This window comes from Mesocricetus auratus, unplaced genomic scaffold, assembly GCF_017639785.1.
Source record: "Mesocricetus auratus isolate SY011 unplaced genomic scaffold, BCM_Maur_2.0 Super-Scaffold_100010, whole genome shotgun sequence".
NCBI lineage: Eukaryota > Metazoa > Chordata > Mammalia > Rodentia > Cricetidae > Mesocricetus > Mesocricetus auratus.
Window position 1 is genome coordinate 74,039,469 of NW_024429194.1, and position 20,532 is coordinate 74,060,000.

At 38.4% G+C, this 20,532-nt stretch overlaps 1 protein-coding gene and 1 long non-coding RNA gene across 2 annotated transcripts in view; one reads left to right on the forward strand and one right to left on the reverse strand.

Annotated features, from left to right (window-relative positions):
• Positions 1-9,479, reverse strand: part of LOC121142906 — a 53,525-nt gene extending 44,046 nt beyond the window's left edge. Inside the window, exon 1 of the long non-coding RNA XR_005880045.1 lies at positions 8,653-9,479. This is a non-coding gene — a long non-coding RNA (uncharacterized LOC121142906). The remainder of the gene's footprint in view (positions 1-8,652) is intronic.
• Slc2a13 (solute carrier family 2 member 13) overlaps positions 1-20,532 on the forward strand; it is a 266,862-nt gene that overhangs the window by 120,333 nt on the left and 125,997 nt on the right. Inside the window, exon 4 of the mRNA XM_005067125.4 lies at positions 12,251-12,359. Coding sequence (XP_005067182.1) covers positions 12,251-12,359 — 109 coding nt within the window. The remainder of the gene's footprint in view (positions 1-12,250; positions 12,360-20,532) is intronic.

The window sequence follows — 20,532 nt, forward strand, 5'->3', positions numbered from 1 at the left end:
CCAGCCCATGCTTCCTGCCTGGCTACATCCTGCCTGTCCATTAGCCAAAACAGCTTTATTCATCAGCCAGTAAGAGAAACATATATTCACAGCATACAGAAGGACATCCACCATCATCTGTGTGTCTGTGTTTCTGTGTGTCCTTAACAAAGGGTGGTTGCTCAGACAGACAGCATCACATGGGGAATGAATGAGGAATACTCTACAGAAACCTTTAATAAGGCTTTACAAGATAACAATGAAGGACGCTATCAAGTAATGTTTGAATGCTGTATGTATCATTTATTGCAGGTATTTGTCTTGTAAGGTTGCTGCTCTATCTCTGGTGCTTTCAACAAATGACTGCCTTAACACACACACACACACACACACACACACTCACTCACTCACTCACTCACACATACACATACACACACACACAATACATACATACATACATGAATTTTTGTAGGTCAAGAGATTGGAAGAATATATAACTTAAGAGTTCAGCTATGCATTAGCTTAGGTTGTAAAAGTTGATTACATGGGAAATTGAAGGCAAATAAGTTCATTATTACATTGTTCTCTTAAAGGCAGGTTAAGCAAACAGGGTCAGTACATAGTAGGATAGCAGTCTCAAGTCTTAAGTGACCTCAAGGTATTTTACTAACTCTGGCTGTGAGGGCCAGCAAAAATTCCAGTCTCTCAGAATGTGTAAGATAGTTTTTATAATAATATATTACTACAATATCCAAAAAAGACAATTATGAAATGATGAAGACAAATCGGGATTTGAAAACACAGTTCAGTAAAGAGATAGAAATATTGAAAAGAATTCAAGCTGAAATGAAGATATAATTGGAAAAACACAGAAAAATTAAGTTAGAAAACTGAGGGAGCCTGGTGGTGGTGGTCCATGCCTTTATATTCCCAGCACTAGGGAGGCAGAAGCAGACAGATCTCTGTGAGTTCAAGGCCACCCTGGTCTATAGAGCAAGTTCCAGGACATGAGTACTCAGAGAAACACTGTCTTTAAAAAAAAGAAAGAAAATGAAACTGAAGGAAAGGCTTACAAGTAGAAAGAATTAAGCAGAAGACAGAACATCAGAATCTAAATATAAAGTAAAGGAGTTAGATCATTCAAGCAAAGACTAAGAAAAAAAATTTTAAGAACACAAGAAAGGAACATGCAGGAAATGTGGGGCACCAGGATAAAACCAAGTCTTTGAATTATAGCTATAGAAGGAGAAGAATCCACAGTCAGTAGCATAGACCAGATCTTCAGCAGGGTAATAGAGGAAAACTTCCCCAAGTTAAAAGAAGATGGACCCATAGAGATATAAGAAGTACACAGAACAACAAGTAGACAGGAGTGAAAAAGAAACTTCTCACAGCATATACTTACAACTCTGAATTTACAGAACAAAGAAAGATTATTGAAAGCTGTAAGAGAAACGGCCATATCTTAAGTAAAGGTAAGCCCAACAGAGTAACATCTGGTTTCTCAGTAGAAACTTCAGAAGATAGAAGAGCATGGGATAATGTACTTCAAGCTCTCAGACATCACAGAAACCAAACTAGATCACAGTACCCAGGAGAAATATTGGCCATATTTGAAGGAGAAAGCAAAATTATAAAGACTGAAAACATCCCCAAAACAACTCATGTCCATCAAACCAGCCCAATAGAGAATACTTGAAGCAATACTTTAGAATAAAGGGATGAATAAGCCTAGCCAAGAGACTATATGGAAAAAGACAAATGAAGGTATAATTACTGAAGCACAAAATAGGACTAAGAACACAAGCAGCAAAGAAAATGACAGAAATTAGCCCAGACCTTTCAATAATAACTTTAAACATTAGTAGCCTCCTCTCCCCAATAAAAAGACACAGGTTGAATTAAAGAAATGAAATCCTGCAGAGTGGTGATGGCACAAGACTTTAGTCCCAGCACTTAGAATGCAGAGATAGGTGGATCTCTATGCATTTGAGGCCAACCTGGTCTACATAATGAGTTTCAGGACAGCCAGGGCTACACAGAGAAACCCTGTTTCAAAAACCCAAAACAAGCAAAAGAAACAAAATCCATCCTTCTGTGGTCTTCAAGAAACTCACCTTATTTTGCATATGTTTGTTTGCATAGGTGTGGGTGCATGTGTGTGGGTACATACATGCTGAAGCATGAAGAGGAGATCAGAGGGCAACTTACAGGAGTCTTAGTCAGTTCTCTGCTTCTACCATGTGGATCCCAATGAATGAACTGGGGTCACCAGGCTTATTGTTTGGCAACAAATTTCTTTACTGGATGGGCCATCAGGCCAGCCCACCTTCTAACTTTTGTTAGCTTCTTTCACTGATTTCCTGAGTGTCTGAGCTGTTCTCCTCCCTCCCAAGACAGAATGTTCCCTTTGGGAGGAAACAGCATAACAGCAGGACCCATGCTGGGCCACTGCTGTTTTGCAGGAGTGGAGGTGAGCCAGGAAGTGAGCCCAGAGCCTCACCCATGCAAGGGAAGCCTCTATCTCAGAGCTGTGCTCCTTGCCCTGAATCCATGACCTCTCTTACACCTTCTTTCTCACTTTTGCTCTTTTCTTTCTTTCCTTCTTTGTGCCAGAGGTAATAATAGAAGAGTTGGAGAAAAGAATTGGAGCAGGAAAAGAACTGCTTTTGAATTGGAGGATGCATTTATAGTTTCATGTATTTGACTCATTTTTTATCTGTTCCTGAGTATTTTCAGAACAGTTTTGATTTTTCTGAAAAAACATGTTGACAGAAAACATACTTTAAGTTGTTACATTTCAAGGCCCCTCATGCTTTTGTGGCAATCTTGTATCTGTAGTTAAGTGGGACAGTTGTAATTTTTTTATGTAGCCCACCCCATCACAAGGTAATAGGACATCTTGTTACTTTTATTCATGGTAACCATCTTATGTAAATATCAGTATGGAGTGATCCCAGTTGTTGCATTTGCAAGTTAAAATCCTCAATAGTATTTACTTGTTAAGTGATTTAATCTGAAACAAAAGAAAAATTCTTCAAATGTCCATATAAAACTCCAATGTGAATATGGAGTTTTTTAAAACTAAAACAGTTGTGTGTAGAAGCATAGCTTAAGCATCTGTAAATATCCTGGTTGTATAGAGATGTAGGACTGCTTGATTTCTTTTGGAGGGCAACTGTGTTATCTAAGGAAAGGTTGTTTATTTGTTGACAGAGAAGGGAAACATGCATTTTGGTTTTGTTGTCATTCATCTTGTTTTAGTTTTTGACATGGAGTCTTCTGTGTAATTCAAGTTGCCCTCAAATTCATGGTTATCCTGTCTTGGATTCCTGAATTTGAAGATTATATATGTAGGCCATTGCCTACATATGTAACACACACACACACACACACACACACACACACACACACATATATATATATCATGTATAACATATATAACCCTGATCAATTAATTCACTGAAGATATTCTTTCCAAGATTTGATTTAGAATAGTATATATGTCATATATATTTTATCTTTATTTATCAACACACACACACACACCCCTACCTACCTTTGAAATAGAAGTTGTCATCTGGGAGGTACATGGCATTCCAAGAAGGTGGACCTATCCCATGGGTACTGAATATCTGAGTGGACTCAACCCTCCTTTTCCCTGATTGGAGAAACTGCACTAATCAACATTGCATGGTTGTATGCTGTTAGCAAGTGTTATGTCAGGGGTAGTTTTATTTCCTAACATGTAAAATCATTTTTTTAAAAAAATTGTACAGGCTAAAAGAAACTTGTATTACTAAGAATGATAGTTTGTGGAAATAATGGCAGAATATTGGCAGAATAGTTGCATTTTTAAATGGCTCATTTAATAAATGATGCTTTCTTTACTCAAGAATGGTTTTCTGGGGCAGTAGTTCTCAATAGCATGCCAATCTCCCATTGCCGTTAAGAATATTTAAAGATTTACATGGGAAAATTACTGGGGTAGAAATAAATTTATGACCACATCATTTATTTAGATGCACTTGACTAAGAGAGTATTTTAAAGTTTAGAAATAGTTCTTGGTAATAATAATAGAAGCTTTCTAGAAAATAGTATGTCAACCCAATAAGCCCTGTCATTACCTGTTCTCACAGGTAGAAAAACTATTTACTTTAGGGACCTGGACTAATAATGCATAGATTAACACAGAGATTGCATTTGGATACTAATTTATAATGATATGCTTGCAAGCATGCACTTATAGACAACTGGCCCATTATGGCATCTTGGCAAATTGATTGCTTTGCAGGATTTCAAAATGTATTGGCATAAATGTCAGACTGTGAAGGAATTGCACCACATGGGTTGGATTTATCAATACCAACAGCATATTATTCCAAATAGAATGTGTGCCAGGTACCAGCTTGTAATGACAAACATCATCTGCTCCTGTTGAGGAGGACAACAGCATGGATGCACCCAAGACTTAGTGGTGCCTGTAGTCGACCACAGCATCATCTAGCAGCTTGGAATGCACTCAAATCTCTCCATCTGCAAGTTCTCAGCAACACTATCTGCATGGAACATTTTTCTTCTCTCTTCCTTGCTTCTTCAAATTCATTGAGCAAATAGTTATTGACTGTTGTTTATTTAACCTGATCCTGGACTAAATTCAGGAATAAGTAAAATGATAAAAACAAGGACAAAATCTGAACCAAACACCTAATAAAATCCAATGTGGATGAAAGATAAGGAACAGAACATACAGAAGTTATCAAAGAGCAAAAAAACAAATAACCAGACATCTAAAATCAGAAGAAACATTGGCAAAATAAACATTTTAAGGGGCAGTTATGAAGACTCGAGGTTTGTTTTGGTAACACAGATTATACAACAATTGACGAACCATTGCCTGACAGAGGGCAGTGATGTAAAAATAGATTTAAAAGGTAGATTGGGTTGGCACTGTTCCCCCCATGAAACACTCTAGTGGATCTGTTATCCAGAAAGTTCAGCAGGCTAGAGAGTTGATCAGCCTCATGAGCAGATGGTTTGGCAACAGTATGGTGGTGCTGGGCTGGACCTGAAGAAGGTTACAGGCAGAGAAACTGTGTGTCAAGCTTGTGACTGAATATATAATGTTTCCCAGGACATGTCTGTTTCTAATCTTCATAATGGGAATCTTTCACTGTAGTAGACATGGGGGCTTATGGTGGAACTGATCTTTGAGCACTGAGATACATGGACACTTTAGGCCATGTGTGTTATCTCTTGGTGGAGATGGATGAATGCCTGGTCCAGCAATAGAAAAGGGGGGGTGGCCCCATGGAGAGCCTCACCCTCCCTGGGGAGCAGAGTGGGAACTGGGTGAGTGATGGGGGGGAGTGGGGGAGGAGGGGAGGGAGAGGGAGCTGGGATTGACATATGAAGCAAGGTTGTTTCTAATTTAAATTTAAAAAAGAGAAGAAAATAAAAAGAAATACAAGAATTTGTCATGAGGTCACAGTAGCCCATTTTCGTAATTTTTCTTGAGAAATATTCAAATTTCTGGATGTAGGAATGAAATAATTAAGGTTGGCTCTAAGAGCAGGGAGGGCTAAGAGGATGGGGAAGATAGAATGTGGTTCCTTCTTAAGCTCAGAAGTGCTCTGATCTTACAGAGTTCTTACTCAGGATGTTTATAACTTGTTCATTTTTTTATGCCTAGGAAATAAACTGATGCAGTTATAACTTTTTAAAATATCCTGTAAAGGGCTGGAGAGATGGCTCAGCTGTTAAAGGCTAGGCTCACAACCAAAAATATAAAATATCCTGTAATAATGGCATTGACAATTAGCACATATTCTAGATTTGTTTATGTTAGTTCTGACCTTGGGAGAGCTACTATCATAGTCCAGGCTAGAGAGTTATAGACACCCTTATTTTATAAGGCCAAATTAGAGTCCTGTATTAGCCAGCAACAGAGATCAGGCTCTTTCACAGAGAATGCTTGGCACCGAAGCTCAGTTGTCCAGCATTTATAAAGAAGGGAAACAACATGACATCACTGGCAGACATAGGTCAGGGGAACCTAGCATCATTTGTTTGAGCAGAACACAACTGTTTTGGTTATGCTTCTGGGCCATGGTCTGGGTCAGTTAAAGTCTCAAATGTTGTGTTGCCAAAGTGGACATGACTGTTCAGAGAGTTAGCGTTCAAAAATCAGTCTCCTTATCAGGCACAGAGTAGAGTCGGGGTAAGATCAGGAAAATATATTACCTTGGTCACTTCACCCCTTACCCACTTTGTGCCTAGCTTTTCTCAGCACCTGTGCAGCCTTTCTGGGTGTGATGCTTATGATGATAAGATGGCTGGGCAGGCATGAAGAGACATTGAAATGTGAGGTCATCAGGATGGTGGCAGTGCTTAATATGCCTGGTGGTTAATAATCGTAACTAATTGTGCTTGCCTCTGCAATGTGCTAACTGACAGCTACATGCCAGGATAGCAAACTGTCTTGACTACCAAGGGTATCGGAGACACGACTTTAAATGCTCATTGATATTTTGGTGCCCTGTGAGGCCTGGTCCTCCTTTCTTGCCAACAGCTGACAGAGTGAGAATGGCTGTATCAAGCTGCCATTCCAAGCTGATTATGGTGTTGGGAGAAGTTGCTGTATATGGTTGAAGCCATATCACAGGCCTCTAAATTGGGTATGAGGAGACTGATGTTTGAAGTGAGGAATGATTGTCTTCTTTGCAATACAGCCCTGCTTTCCCCACAGAGGACCTACGTTACAACAAAGAATTTAGTCTGAAAAGTGTCTGTGGTGGGGAGCCTTCTCCACCCCAGATCTTGTAATTTGTTAGTCATAAAATAAACCATTTACTCTTTAGTATGTGACAAAGTCTTTCAGTAAATGGATCAAACAGGGAGGAATGCAGTGGTGAGTAAAATGTTGGAGATGTAAGGGCCATGCATCCCCAGTGGTTGGCTCTTCCTCTGTATTCCTGCATGGGCGGAGTCAGCGCTTCTGGGGAAATAAGCTTGCTTCTACTTAAGGGGATTGTAGCCTTGGAATGTCACCATCCATTTCACTATGTTGGTCTTCCTGATACCTAAAATCTTTTTTATTCGAAAACTTTTCATTATTTTTCAAAACCAACTCTATTGTAAAATAAGTTTAAAGAAAGTAAATTGACAAGTTTCAGCATATGTGACATACCATCAAACTAGTTGAACAATCAAGAGATTGAAATTCCTCTGATTCCCAAACCCTCTCTAGGATACTTTTTGGGCTCCAACAAATGACACAAATCAGCTTGGACTGAGGGTCAGGTTCTGTGTTGTGGTGTGTATGTGTGTGTATCTGTTTGTATGTATGTATATATTTTATGTGTGTTGCTGTGTGTATATATATGTGGTTATGTGTCTACATGTATATATATTGCATGTCTTGTGTTTGTTTGTGTGTATATGGTGCGTCAGTGTGTTTATTTCTGTGTGTCTTTGAGTATGAGTATATGCAATGTGTGTGACTGCCTATAGAAGCCAGAAAAGATGTCGGATCCCATGGAACTACCTAATATGGATGATGGGAACTGAACTCAGTTCTATAGAAGAACAGCAGATGTTCTTAACCACTGAGTCATCTCCCAGTCCTCCAAAATTTTTACTAATTTTTTTATAACTTGTAGGTCTGACTACTCAGATCCTCTCTGGACTTTGAAGGTTTACTATTTTGGAGTGTGTGTCTGTTGTTTTAATATGATATATGTGATGGCATGATATAATTAATATAATATGGATAGTGATATATAGTAAATATATAATTATGTAATATAAAATTATAATTATATATAATATTATTATACATACATAATATATAATATAATAATATAAAATTAATATATAATATAAATAATATACACCTGTTTTATTATTACTATTTTGAGTTCAGTTCTTTTATTCCTGGTACTGGTCATTTATATCTTCTCCCACTTTTTTCTCTATATTAGACTCCAGTGGCTGCTGTAAAAAATTCCTCAAAAGTTGGTAGCTTAAACAGTGTATCACAACCCCCCAGTGACTGGGGTCAAGAAATTGAAGTCAAGTTAGAGATTCAGGACCAGGGTACTCTAGGCAATGCTGCTCCAGAGTGAGTGCTTTACTGGCATTCTGTGCAGCTTTTATTCCAAGACAGTTCAGGGATCAAAACATCGACAGAGAAACAATGAAAAACAGAGTATTTATCACTATCACTTAATATGCTCAGGATACAGAAGATCCCAAGCCTAAATACGAGCTGTTTGCATAATACCCCTGAGCTCATTGCTTAGGAGGGAGGAAACATTTCATCCATGGCACTCCTTCATTGTGTAGAGACCTTCCTCTCAAGGGAGTAAACGAATGCTAATGGAACAGGGTCCATACAGTGGAATATTGTAGGAGAGTCTATTATGTGCAGACTACAAAAGTTGAAGTTCTGGGCTTGCAAGGTGGCTCACTGGCTAAGGACCTGATACCTGGGTTGAGTCTGACAACTTGAGTTCAATCTCCAAAGGTAGAAGGACAGAACCAACTGCTGCCAATAGTTCTCTGACCTCTGCATGCATGCCATCTCATAAATGTCTACACATATGCACAAACATGCATGCATATTTACATACATACAAATCAGAAGTTATTTTCAGAATAAAAATACGTACTTGTCTCACAGTTCTGGTGAAAGCAACTTGAAACAGCTTGATTGGGTTGGAATGAAGGCATCATTAGTCCTGTTCTCCCTGAAGAAGGCAATCTGTTCCTTGATTTTCCCACTTTGATGGTATCCAATGTTTCATATCTATTTCTAGGTCAGTCTAGGTCAGTCTAGTCCCTGTCATTTTCCCTGTCTTGAACACTGCACTTTTTGTTAGGCTCCACTGCATACAGGTGAGGTAATCTAGTGCGATCTGTCTTTAACCAATCCCCATGTATTCTTTGGCCATTTGAGGGCAGAGCTCAGAACCAGGATCATTTCAAGGAGACTCTCAATTGGCCCCAGGGTCTGGCTTGATGAACTCACAGACTGATTCGTCTTTCCAGGAACCAGCTTCTGGACTCACTGGCTCATTTCAGCTGTCTTCAAGCTCTTTGCTATCTTGTGGGCTTTGCTATTGTCCTCAGCCTGTGCTTCCTTTGTCTTTTTGTTTGTTGGTTTTTTTCGGTTGAAGCTAAGATTTGTGGCTCCATTCCACAAATTTTGCATGCTGTGCTTTCATAGACTTTGACCTTCTTTACGTTGTCCCTTGGTTGTTAGAATTACCCAAGAGTTTCCGCTTTAGGAGCTGTTCTCTAAGTGCCCTTTGGTTGATGATTTCTAAATGGCATGATCGTCAAAGAACATTTTCAGGGTGATTTCCAATGTGAGGACTTGTTAAATTAATTGGGTTTAGTTTTAGAGATCTATTTCAAGCCGTCAAAGCATGACTTCTTTTCCCCTGAAGATGTGTGCCTCCCTTTTCTGGTTCACATGTCAGTTTTTGGAGAGCTGCACCTGTATGCAAGAGGGCATAGTAAAGAACCTGTTGAAATATCTGCTCCATTGGGGGAAGGTTTTCATTGCTCATAAGAAAGTGGAAATATCCAGAGGCATCGGGAAGTGTCCAGAGCAGAGAGGGAAAAAACAAAAACAAACAAACAAAAACCATACTGAACATGACCAGGACTATCTGTGTGAAAAGGGGGGAGAGTAGTGGAGATAGTGAGAATAGAGACTAGTGAGGGATGGCCAGTGGGTATAAGGAAAGTAGGAATCCGAGTTGAGAAGGGACAGGAGGCTATATCATTAAACAAATGTGGCATAAACAAATGTAACACATCTTTACATAGTTAAAGTAATATTCCACAGCATGTGCTAGCCCACCCCTTCATACTAAGGCAAGGCCAACTTTGGTCCTAATTCTTTATAATTTTCTCCTTGTGACCTTACCTGACCATCAGTTCATGAGCAATGTAATAATGGAAATAGTTTCAGCATTTTGAATACTGTTACAGAATTGTTGAACAAGGAAAAGGTAGTTTTTGGACTATAGAAAGCCAAGACAAGTATAGTTTGATTTAGTTATCATTTCAAATTCATTCCTAATACACAAGGTAAGTGATATTTTATACAAATATTTTGACTTGGCCGGGCAGTGGTGGCGCACGCCTTTAATCCCAGCACTCGGGAGGCAGCGGCAGGCAGATCTCTGTGAGTTCGAGGCCGGGCTGGACCGATAGCCTCCAAAACAATACAGAGAAACCATGTCTCGAGGCCTAGGTAATCTATTGAGCCTTGGACAGCAGATCAGTACCCATCCCAAGTATACACACGGTCTCTGGACTCCCATAGAACAATGTGAGGTGCACTCTCACCCTGAACTCTTGGGGAAGGGTCTAGGCCCTGCCCTATATGAAATGACAGACTATGGACACCCCCATGGAGGGCCTCACCCTCCCTGGGGGAATGAGGGGATAACGGGGGGGGGATGGGGGGAGGGCACAGGAGGAGGGGAGGGAAAGGGAGAGGGACCTCGTACTGACTTGTGAAGCAACCTTGTTTCTTATCTAAATTTAAAATGGAAAATAAAAAAAATATTAATATAATAAAAAAAAAAAAAAAAAAAAACCGATAAAAACAAAAAAACAAATATTTTGACTTTAGGGGAAAGGTAGGTGTTTTTGCAGTTCCTTTAAAGATATTTGTATTTGCACAGAAGCCCACCTTCCTTCAAGCAAGTGATCCATGATATACATATATATATATATATATATTTATATATATACTGTCACAGTAAGATACCTGACCTTTCCGTGTTTCACAAAGCCTCTCTAAAGCAGTTGGTTGTCCAATAGTTTGAGTGAATCTAAGTCAATTTTATGTATGGCATATACTCAGCCTGCTTTTTAAATAAGTTCATTTTATTGAGCTCTTAGTGACCATCAGTGCCCCTTTAGACTGATTTGTAATGTCTTGGCATTACAGAAACATTTTCAGTAGGTCAAGCTTTGTGATTTTTATCATACTATAACATTCATTTCTAATTAATGCTGGACATCTCACTGTTATCATTTATTATTGAGAGAGTGCACACATTCTTTATCACTTAGGCAAACTAAATATGTGGCTCTCAGGAGATTCCTGAAACTGAGATTTACTTGGATTTTAATTCCCTTGGATTAGTTTAGGATTTGGTGATGAAGCAGGACCATCGGGGAAGTGCTTTAATTAGGCAGTTGGCATCTGGGGAATCACAGGCCATTTCCTCTAACAGCAGACATGTCCTGGATCCTAGGAGGATCCATATACAACACTTGTTAGTGTTTCGTGGGCACTCTGTAGCAAACCCTGGGGGGAGCAGGTAGAAGCCATGACACAGGCCAGTTACATTACTAGAGACCTCAGTGACTAAGATACCACAGCTGTGCAGGACTGATCTAAGCTTTTCAAAATCCCATTTATATTTTATTACATTTATTTATGAGTGTATGTTGTATGTGTGTATGTTTGTGCATGTGCACATGTTTGCCTACTTGTGCATGGCATAGTGTGCATGTGGAGGTCAGAGGGTAACTTGTAGGCATCATTTCTTTCCTTCTGTCATGTGGGTCCCCAGGATAGAACTTAGGTCATCAGACTTGGTGACAAGTGCCTTTACCAATTAAGGCATCTCACTAGCCCCTGTTTATATTTTAAAATGATCATTGAATACCTATTCAGGACCAACTGAGTTTTAAACAGTTCCATACATGCATATATTTATGTGCAATAGACATTATTTTTCTTTTATTGAATTTTGATAATCCTCAGTGTTGCCATAACCAGAACTGGTATCAAGCCTAGATTCCTAGATGTCAATAGAGTAGAGTGAGATGAATTTTGTTCCTATTTGTTTGGAATAAATGCCATTTCGTGTGCTTGTTTTTGCCAATTACTTTGTAACGGTCCCACATGGATGCATTTTAAGTCATGTTTAATTGTCAAGAAAGTAGAAAAGCAGAAGGCATAATTAATAATTGCAACTAAAAAGATTCAAGGAAAAATAATGTGTGACAGATTTGATTCTGTGAGTCTGAATAGTACCCATAACATGTTATCATCAGAATTCTCTGCTTTTACTTTTGAAATTACAAATAAAAAAATGCTGTTGGTTTTAGAAGTAATACATCATTCCCAATTTTCCATAAAGGTTGTATTTCGAAACATCCAATGGTGCTAATGTCATATATTTGCAATGAGATCTAAAAGTAATGGCTGGGCTTTTCTCTCTTTTGTAAAAACAGCTGGACCTGTAATCTGCAGAATGCTGAGTTACCCCCCTACTCGCCGAGCATTAATTGTGGGATGTGGTTTGCAGATGTTCCAGCAGCTCTCGGGCATCAACACCATCATGTATGTATTCTGGTTGGCTTTCTCTTGAAAAGTCTGTGTAGGGAGTGTTCCATAGGAAAGGCAAAGGAGAGTTCTCTGTGGTTTGTCACTTAAATGCAAAGGAATTTCCTTTGGGTATGTTTATGATGATTGTTAAATACCCACCACTTTGAACCTAGAGGTAGTTTTGTGTTTGGTATGTTATTGATACTGTATGTTGCATACAAGTTTTAATTATGTCACTGATACTTTTGTATAATCCAAGCTAACATAATTTTGAACTTTATTATACAGAGTCACACAGGACATTTTTGTGTAATGATGTAATGATTTTGGAACACATTCTCTCCCCATATCCACTATATTCCTCTCTTGACCATATTCCCCTTGGTTCCCAGACAGCTCTGTACCTACTTTCCTATCATCTGTATATATTTGATTTTATGTACAATTTTATATTTAATCTAGGACTCTCAAATGGGAAAATAATGTGATATTTGTCTTTCTGAGACTCACTTAATTCATTTAATATGATAATCTCTGATCGTATCTATTTTCTTGCAAACAACATAATCTCATTATTCTTATGGCTCAACAAATTCCATTGTGTACATAAATGGTCTTTTCTTCATCCACTCCTCTGCTGATGGACATCTGGGATGATTCCCTAGCTTAGCTGCTGTGCACAATGCAATGTAGTAAACATTACTGTGAACTATCTTTGTAGTGTATTGAGTTACAGTTTGGGAGAAGTGGTGTAGTTTGGTTGTATTGTAAGTTTCAGAGAATCCTCTGTGCTGACATCCATGGTGACTGGACTAGCTTAATTTCTCCGAGTAACACGCAAGGGCTTTCTTGTCCTCATCCTCACCAGCTGTCTTGTTTTCTTGAAGACTGTCATTCCAGTTGTAAAGAAAATGCACTTCCCTGCTAGTGAGGTTAGCTTCCTATCATGTGTATTTTACCTTTTGAGACTTTCTGTTCATTTCAGTCTTTTATTTAATGATTTTGTTGTTCATTTCTTTGTTTAGTTTTTTTGGGGGGTTGTTTGTTTGTTTTTTGTTTTCCATTGTATATTCTAGATGCCAGACCTTCGACAGGTATGCAACTAGCGAAGTTTCTCTCCAATTCTATATGTTCTCTGTACCTAACTCAGTTTCCTTTGCTGTATGGAAGGTTGTTTTTTTTTTTTACCATCATTGGGTCACATTTGTTTACCTCAGTTCTTCCCTTTTGAGCAATTGGTACCCTTCCCAAAAAAAGTGTCTGCCTGTGCATATATCTTCAAGTATTTCCCATACATTTCCCCCTCACAGTTTACAGAGAAATGATTATGTGATTTTTGTCCTTAGGTCCATTTGTCTAATGTGTCATTTATTTGCCTGAATATGTTGAACCATCCATGTATCCCTCTGGAATGAAACGGACTTGATTATGGTGAAGCTTTTTATGTGTACTTGAATGTTTTCTTAAAATGCTATATTGATTATCTTTGAATCTATATTAATCAGGCCAGTTGTTCTGTAATTTTCTTTCCTCTGTTGTGTCTCATCCTGTATTTGATACTGGCGTAATATTGGCTTTGTAGAACGGGTTTAGTACTGTTCTTCTCACTTCTGTTTCGTAGAATAAACAGCTTTTGAAGCATTGTTGTCAGTTCTTCTTTAAAGACATGGTTGAATTTAGCAGTGTGCAGGTTTAGTCGTGAGACTTTTCTTATTTTCCAGTCTTGTTACTGTTAGACCTGCTTAAATTGTTTCTGTTCTGTTAATTTAATTTTCATGCATCTAGAAACTCACCTTTTCAGTTTTCCAATTTAATGAAATATAAGCTTTGAAAATATATACTAATGATTTTCTGACTCTTGTAGGATCTGCTATAATGTCGCCCTTTAGAGACCGTCCTTTGTGGATTTGGGTTTTCTGATGCTTTTGATCATTTGACTAAATATTATTGACCTCGTTTATCTTTTCAAACCTTTTTCTCATTGATTCATGTGTGTTGTTTAATTTTTCCAATTCGCTAATTTCTGTCCTAATGTTGATTATTTCTTTCCATCACCTACTTTGGGCTTTGATTTGTTCTTGTCTCCCTAGGTACAAAGGGTGTATTGTTAAGTGGTTTATGTAAGATCTCTGATGTTTTTAATACAGGCACTTGTAGCTAGGAACTTCCATCTTGTCACTGCTCTTATTTTACCCTGCAAGGTTTGGAATATTATGTTTTAATTTTTATACAATTCTAGGAGTCTTCCAGTATCTCTTTATTTCCCTCACCCATGGTCTACTAGTATTTTTCATTCTTCAAGTTTGTACATATCCTGGTATTTCTCATGTTCATTTCTAGTTTTATTCCACCACAATGTCAGGTACAATATAAGAAACTATTTCAGTTTTTCTATGTATCTTAAGATAGTCTATGTCTCCTATGATGTGTCCATTTTGAAATTTTTATCTTGTGTGTATAGGTGCTTTGCCTGTATGTATGCCTGTGCACTACTTACATACATGGCACCCTCAGGGACCAGAAGAATGCCCTGAAACTACTTTTACACATGTTTGTGAGCTACCATATGGGTGCTGGGTCCTCAGAAGATCAGCCAGTCTTCTTAACTGCTGAGCCATCCCTGAAACTGCTGGATAGATCCTCTATGCTAATGGCACATTATCCACCTTAAAAACAACAGCCTCTTTAACAATAATAAGTCTTGCAAGATTTAACAAAAAGTGATAATATGGTGTATACTAGAATAATAGTCACAGAGATTAAAGGTGGAAGGGAAGTAGGCGAGTATTAGATCAACTGAGAAAGAAAGTCAGGGTAGGGAAGATAGCTGGGAGGGGGAGGCTGGGATACTGTCTGCAGCCACAGACTTTACAGTAAAAGAAAAAGAAAGGAGAAAAAGTAAAAGATCTAGGAACAAGAGGGGGAATATATGAATTGTATGTTAAGAATAGTAGGTAGTACACAATAATAAGCTGGGTAGAGAACCATCAGAACTGTGAAATGTAGACAAGTACAGCTATGTAACACTGCAAGGGGTTATGGGAAAGGGCTTGCACCTGTCTTCTCAGGGCTGTGCATTATCATGCATGATAAAGTCACAATAAAGGAGATTATGAGGACCATGATGTAAAGGAGAAGCGATCATTTGGAGAAGCAGGGAAGACAAAAAGTCCCTATTTACTACTTTCACACATATGTGTTGCAGGATAAGTGGACTAAAGTTGCAAACCCTTTAGTGTGCTTCATTCATTGTTAAGAACTGTTTCTGTACATCCTGTCACAGTCTCTGTGAGTTCATGTGTTCATCCTCCCTGTTGTGTCTGCAAGACACTGTTTCCTTGGAGTCATCCATCACCTTGGGCTCTTACAATATTACTGCCTCCTCTAATACATAGATCCCTTAGTATTGACGGACTCCATATGGGGTTTTTGTTTGGTTTGGTTTAGTCTCTGTATGTGTATTTTGTTTCATTTTGTTTGGTTTGGTATTTTGTTTTTCATTTTATGTTGTGTTTGGTATTGTTTTTGTTTTGCTTTGGAGAGAGAAAGAGAGAGAGAGAGAGAGAGAGAGAGAGAGAGAGAGAGAGAGAGAGAGTTCATAAAATTTTCTGGGTGAGGGGAGGTGAGAGGATCTGGGAGGAGTTAGAGCAGGGGAAAACAAGCTCAAAATATACGAAAAAATTAAGTAGGAAAAAAACAGCTGTTTTGGCATGTATGACTGTATAGGCCAATGGAAACACATGTTAAACACACAACTAAATATAAAAGATTTCTCCATATCTCCATAGAGTAATCTCTTGATAAAGAATAAAACCTTGTTTTCTGAAACACAGATCTTGGAAATCTACATCCTAGAAGTTTTTCTTCCAGCTACTTACTAAAGTTAATTACTGGAAGAATAAGATTTATATACAGTAAAATGTAATCAAACTATTTCTATTTGAGACTAATGATATGCTTTAAAGCTGCTTAATATGGTTAAATATTTAGTAATAATTTGAGAAGAGTGTAATGGTTAAAATAATCTTAAATAATAAAGGTTAGTGGGGCTGCAAGAATTTAAGGCTCAGCTGGTAGAGGCATTCACTAAGCAAACATGGTACAAGGAGTTTGAGGTCAGGAACCTGTGTACAGGCAAAAGTAGAAAATCAACTCCACCATGTTGCCCATTCACAATCTGTGTCTTGGGACACATGTGCCCTCCCACCAAGATAACCCCCCCCACGCACTTTTGACTCTAAAATATTTAAAACAAACATTAGGATCCAGGGTCCTAGTACACTGCAGCCACATTCTTTATTAATTTAACATTGATCTGTCACAGTTTCACCCCATCAGACTGCAACCTCATTGCCTATGTTTTCGGTGTTCCTTTCTGCCAGCATTACTTTCGTTTTTCTACCTTTACTGACCTTCTGAAGGCCCATACAGTGCCTCATGTCTGGGTTTTTCTGTATTTATTCCAACTTGCTGTAATTCTGTGGCACATCTTTCTTCCCCATTGATAGCATGGAATTGCAGCAAAGCAAGCACCAAACTTCCAAATAGTGCAGAGGCAGTGACAGCCCTGTGTGACTAGGCTAGGTGATTCCATCACCACAAGATAGTCTCTATTTCTATAAGTATCCATTCATTAAACTTGAAAAGTTTAACAGCACAGGAAACAAATGTGTTCTTTTTTTTTAGTGCTTTTAAATTAAAATCACAGAGCCATTTCTAATTACTGGTTTGTAGCTAATGCTGTGTGCTTCAAAATGCCCATTGATATGACTGTCTTCATCCAATTGCAAAAGCAATTGTAAATTGTGCTGACCATGATTTTCTATCTTTAATTAAGTATTCGTCTTTCTAAATCTTCCATCTTTCCTTAGAGATCAAGGGATATTACTTTTCTGGTACTCCTTATGATTTATGACTGTCATTTGTCTGCTTCATTCACCACCAGCTATATACGATAAAAGGTACCATATGCCACAGAACATATTTGAGCCTTACTCCTGAAAAATAGGAATAAGAAAGAAAATGACAGTAGTAAAGCAGCTACTACGATTTTCAAAGATGCTAATAAGATGTCTGCATCTAGCAGCTAGAGATTTGGACATGAAGACAAGATGATAGAACCAGTAATTGGTGGTTATCACTGTATTTCCAACACTCCTGTTCAGAGCCCATCCAACTTGTAAACCAGTGCAGTGATGACCACAGTGCAGCTTGTCCTCAATGATAAGTCAGGGACTCTCCTGCCTTGTGTTTTCTCCTACCTTTCCTAACCTCAGTATGTGCATATGTGTATGGAGTTTGGGGCTTGGTTGTGTGATTGCATGCATGTGTACATGTGTGTGTGTAGGTAGAGATCTCACATACCTGCAGCACTGACCATGATGTATGCATGTGTAGGGACGTGTGTGTGTGTGTGTGTGTGTGTGTGTGTGTGTGTGTGTGTGTGTGTGTATGAGCTTTTATGTGTCTGTTCATGGGTATGTGTGGCAGGGTGTCGATGAATGTGTGTGTGTGTGTTTATTCTTTCACATTACTCTTAAGATTCAGCATATTTCAGAAACTTTATTTCCAGTTTAAAATGGTGTAAACTTTATTTCCAGTTTAAAATGATCTTTGAATTGTAGCTCAATAATTGAATTTCATGAGAGTTAGCTAGAAATAATAACTATATTCTCCCCTTGTTTTAAATGTGATGTTTAGTAATTTTGGGGTTCAGTCTCATGTGCATTTCATTATTATAAACTATAAAATTCTAACCTTTCCTTCTATGGCTTCTGCCCTTCACATGAGAAGTAAAGTAGACACTGGTCTTCAGCATTTGAACACAAAATTAATGAAATATAGAGGATGACATTCCTTTTTAGGAGTTGTAAATTCATCATGAAGTCTCTGTAAATTTTAAATTTGAAATATTTTCTTTCGCATAGAAATCATGTGGGGAAATACTGAGCATTCTTCCTCCAGTTACAGATATAATCTTAGCGATCTGTCGTTTTCTGCTTCTTGTCTCTCGTGGGAAGCTTTATTTCTACCCTCTTTGACTCTTCATTGTCTGACCTCAGTAAATTTTCTCCTTGAAATAGTCTTTCATCTGTGCTATTTGTGCGTGTCTGTGTTGGTCTAATACTGACTGATAGGATTAGTTGTTTGATTTTATCCTAGGCTGTATTTTTGCATCTTATAACTCTTTTAAACAGAGGACGCCTTGTTTCTACAGACTTGAGACACAATGTTTAAATTGAGAAGAACCAGTTTTCTAATATCATCTGATTACTTAATAATTTCAAGCATGTATCTGAGTAGAATATGTGTGTCTATTCACAGGAGAAAAAGAACAGCAGGGATAGAGTGATGGCTTTCCCACCACAATAGTGTTGGTTTTGGGGCAGGGCACTCTGGCTCCTAAACCAGGGACCCGTTTCATATGTCTCAGAAACAAAAGGGGAAGCACAATGCAGATAATGACTAGTGTGACAAAATATAAAGCTACCACTGTGTAATTTATGCTAAGCTCTAGTTACAGTATTGATGACTTTTCACCTTAGAGATTTTTTTTCTGACTGTAAGTAAATGAGCCACTCCTGCCACAAAGGCACAACATGTTTCCGTGTGAATGTCTGCCTGTGAGGAAGAGGATGGATGGTGGAGAGATACACCATGTTCTGTGTGTGATTCTTCTAAAGATTATAATCTACATTTTTATGCTCTTATCAGTAGAGAATCAGAACATCTCAGACAGTTGAAAATTGGAGATTTTCCTTTTATTCCCGAGAAGACAGAAAACTGCTCAAGCCAAAATTTTAACATTTAAATCTGATGTAAGAAAAAACTCCTGTGTACAAAGCTTATTTGGATGCTTTGTATCATGTGAACATGTGTATGTATACATGTGTGGAGAGGGATACACTTGCCTGTGCAAATGCTGTGAAAAGACAGCAACTTTTGAGCGTCTTGTTTGGTCACATCTTATTTGATGAAATAGAGTCTCTCAATGAACCTGAAGCTCTCTGTTTCACCTAAACCAACTAGCAGTGAATTTCCAGAGTCCACCCATCCAATCTTCGAGTGCTAGGGCTGCAAATGAGTGATACCATTGCCAGCTTTTTATTACAGGGGCTGGGAATAGGGGCTCAGTGCCTCAGGCTGGAGCAGTGACCACTCCAACGTTTCCCCAACTCCTGTATTCTACATTTTGGTTGTTCATATCTCACAGCTTCATCTCCTCCTCTTACTTGTCCTTTTTCTAGTGAGGGAAGTGTGTGGGCAGCTTTTGGTTGCCTTCATAGCTTCCCCACCTGCATGTGAAGGAGAGACTTCTCCCTTTGTATTTCCAAGAGATGGTTGAGGCCTTTAGAACACATTCTGTGGTAATGCAAGGGTTAACAGGAAACACTTACTAGGCACCAATTATCAGGTGATACTCGAATGCCTATCAACTTGACATGTATCCACAGAGATGACAGACGCTCCGCCCCTATTTGTGTTATAATTTACTTTCATAGATAGCATCTATCTGCTTAAATATCCCGTCAAGTGGATGAGATAGTTTGGTTCATTTGTTTTATCACCACCCTTTTGTGGTACTAAGTCTCTTGAAGCCAGGGCCTTGCACACACTAATCATTTGCAGTACCACTGAGCTAAGCTCCAAACCCCTCTTCTGTGCACTGTCTAGATAGGGAACAGGTGCCCTGTTCAATTTAAATAGTTGTTCACCATCACACGCTGAGATTTATGATTCCAGGCTTCCATAGTTCCCTTTTAGCTTAGAATGCCCAGAAAGCTCAGAGTTGGTTATTTAAAATGTGTTGGAGAGTAGAGCTCAGAGGTGATGGATGTCAGTCAACCAAGAATGCAGAACTAGAATGACTGGTCTCTATGTTAGTGTCCCTTATTCTAATTGTTTGAGAACAGAAATAATTTTGGGTATGTTTATATATACAAAATGAGATGTCTTACATGGGGAGGATCCAAATATAAACCTGAACATATTTCATATATACTTTAGACATAGCCTACAATTAATTTTTTGCAATAGTAGCAATTATGTTTTGACTACAACAGGTTAAGTGAGGTCTGGAATTTTCTACTTGTGGGAAGAAGTTGGTACCCAAAAAGTTGTGGATTTCATAGCATTTCAGATTTCAGATATTCAGCCAGCAGTAAAATTGCATGCATGTCAAGTATCA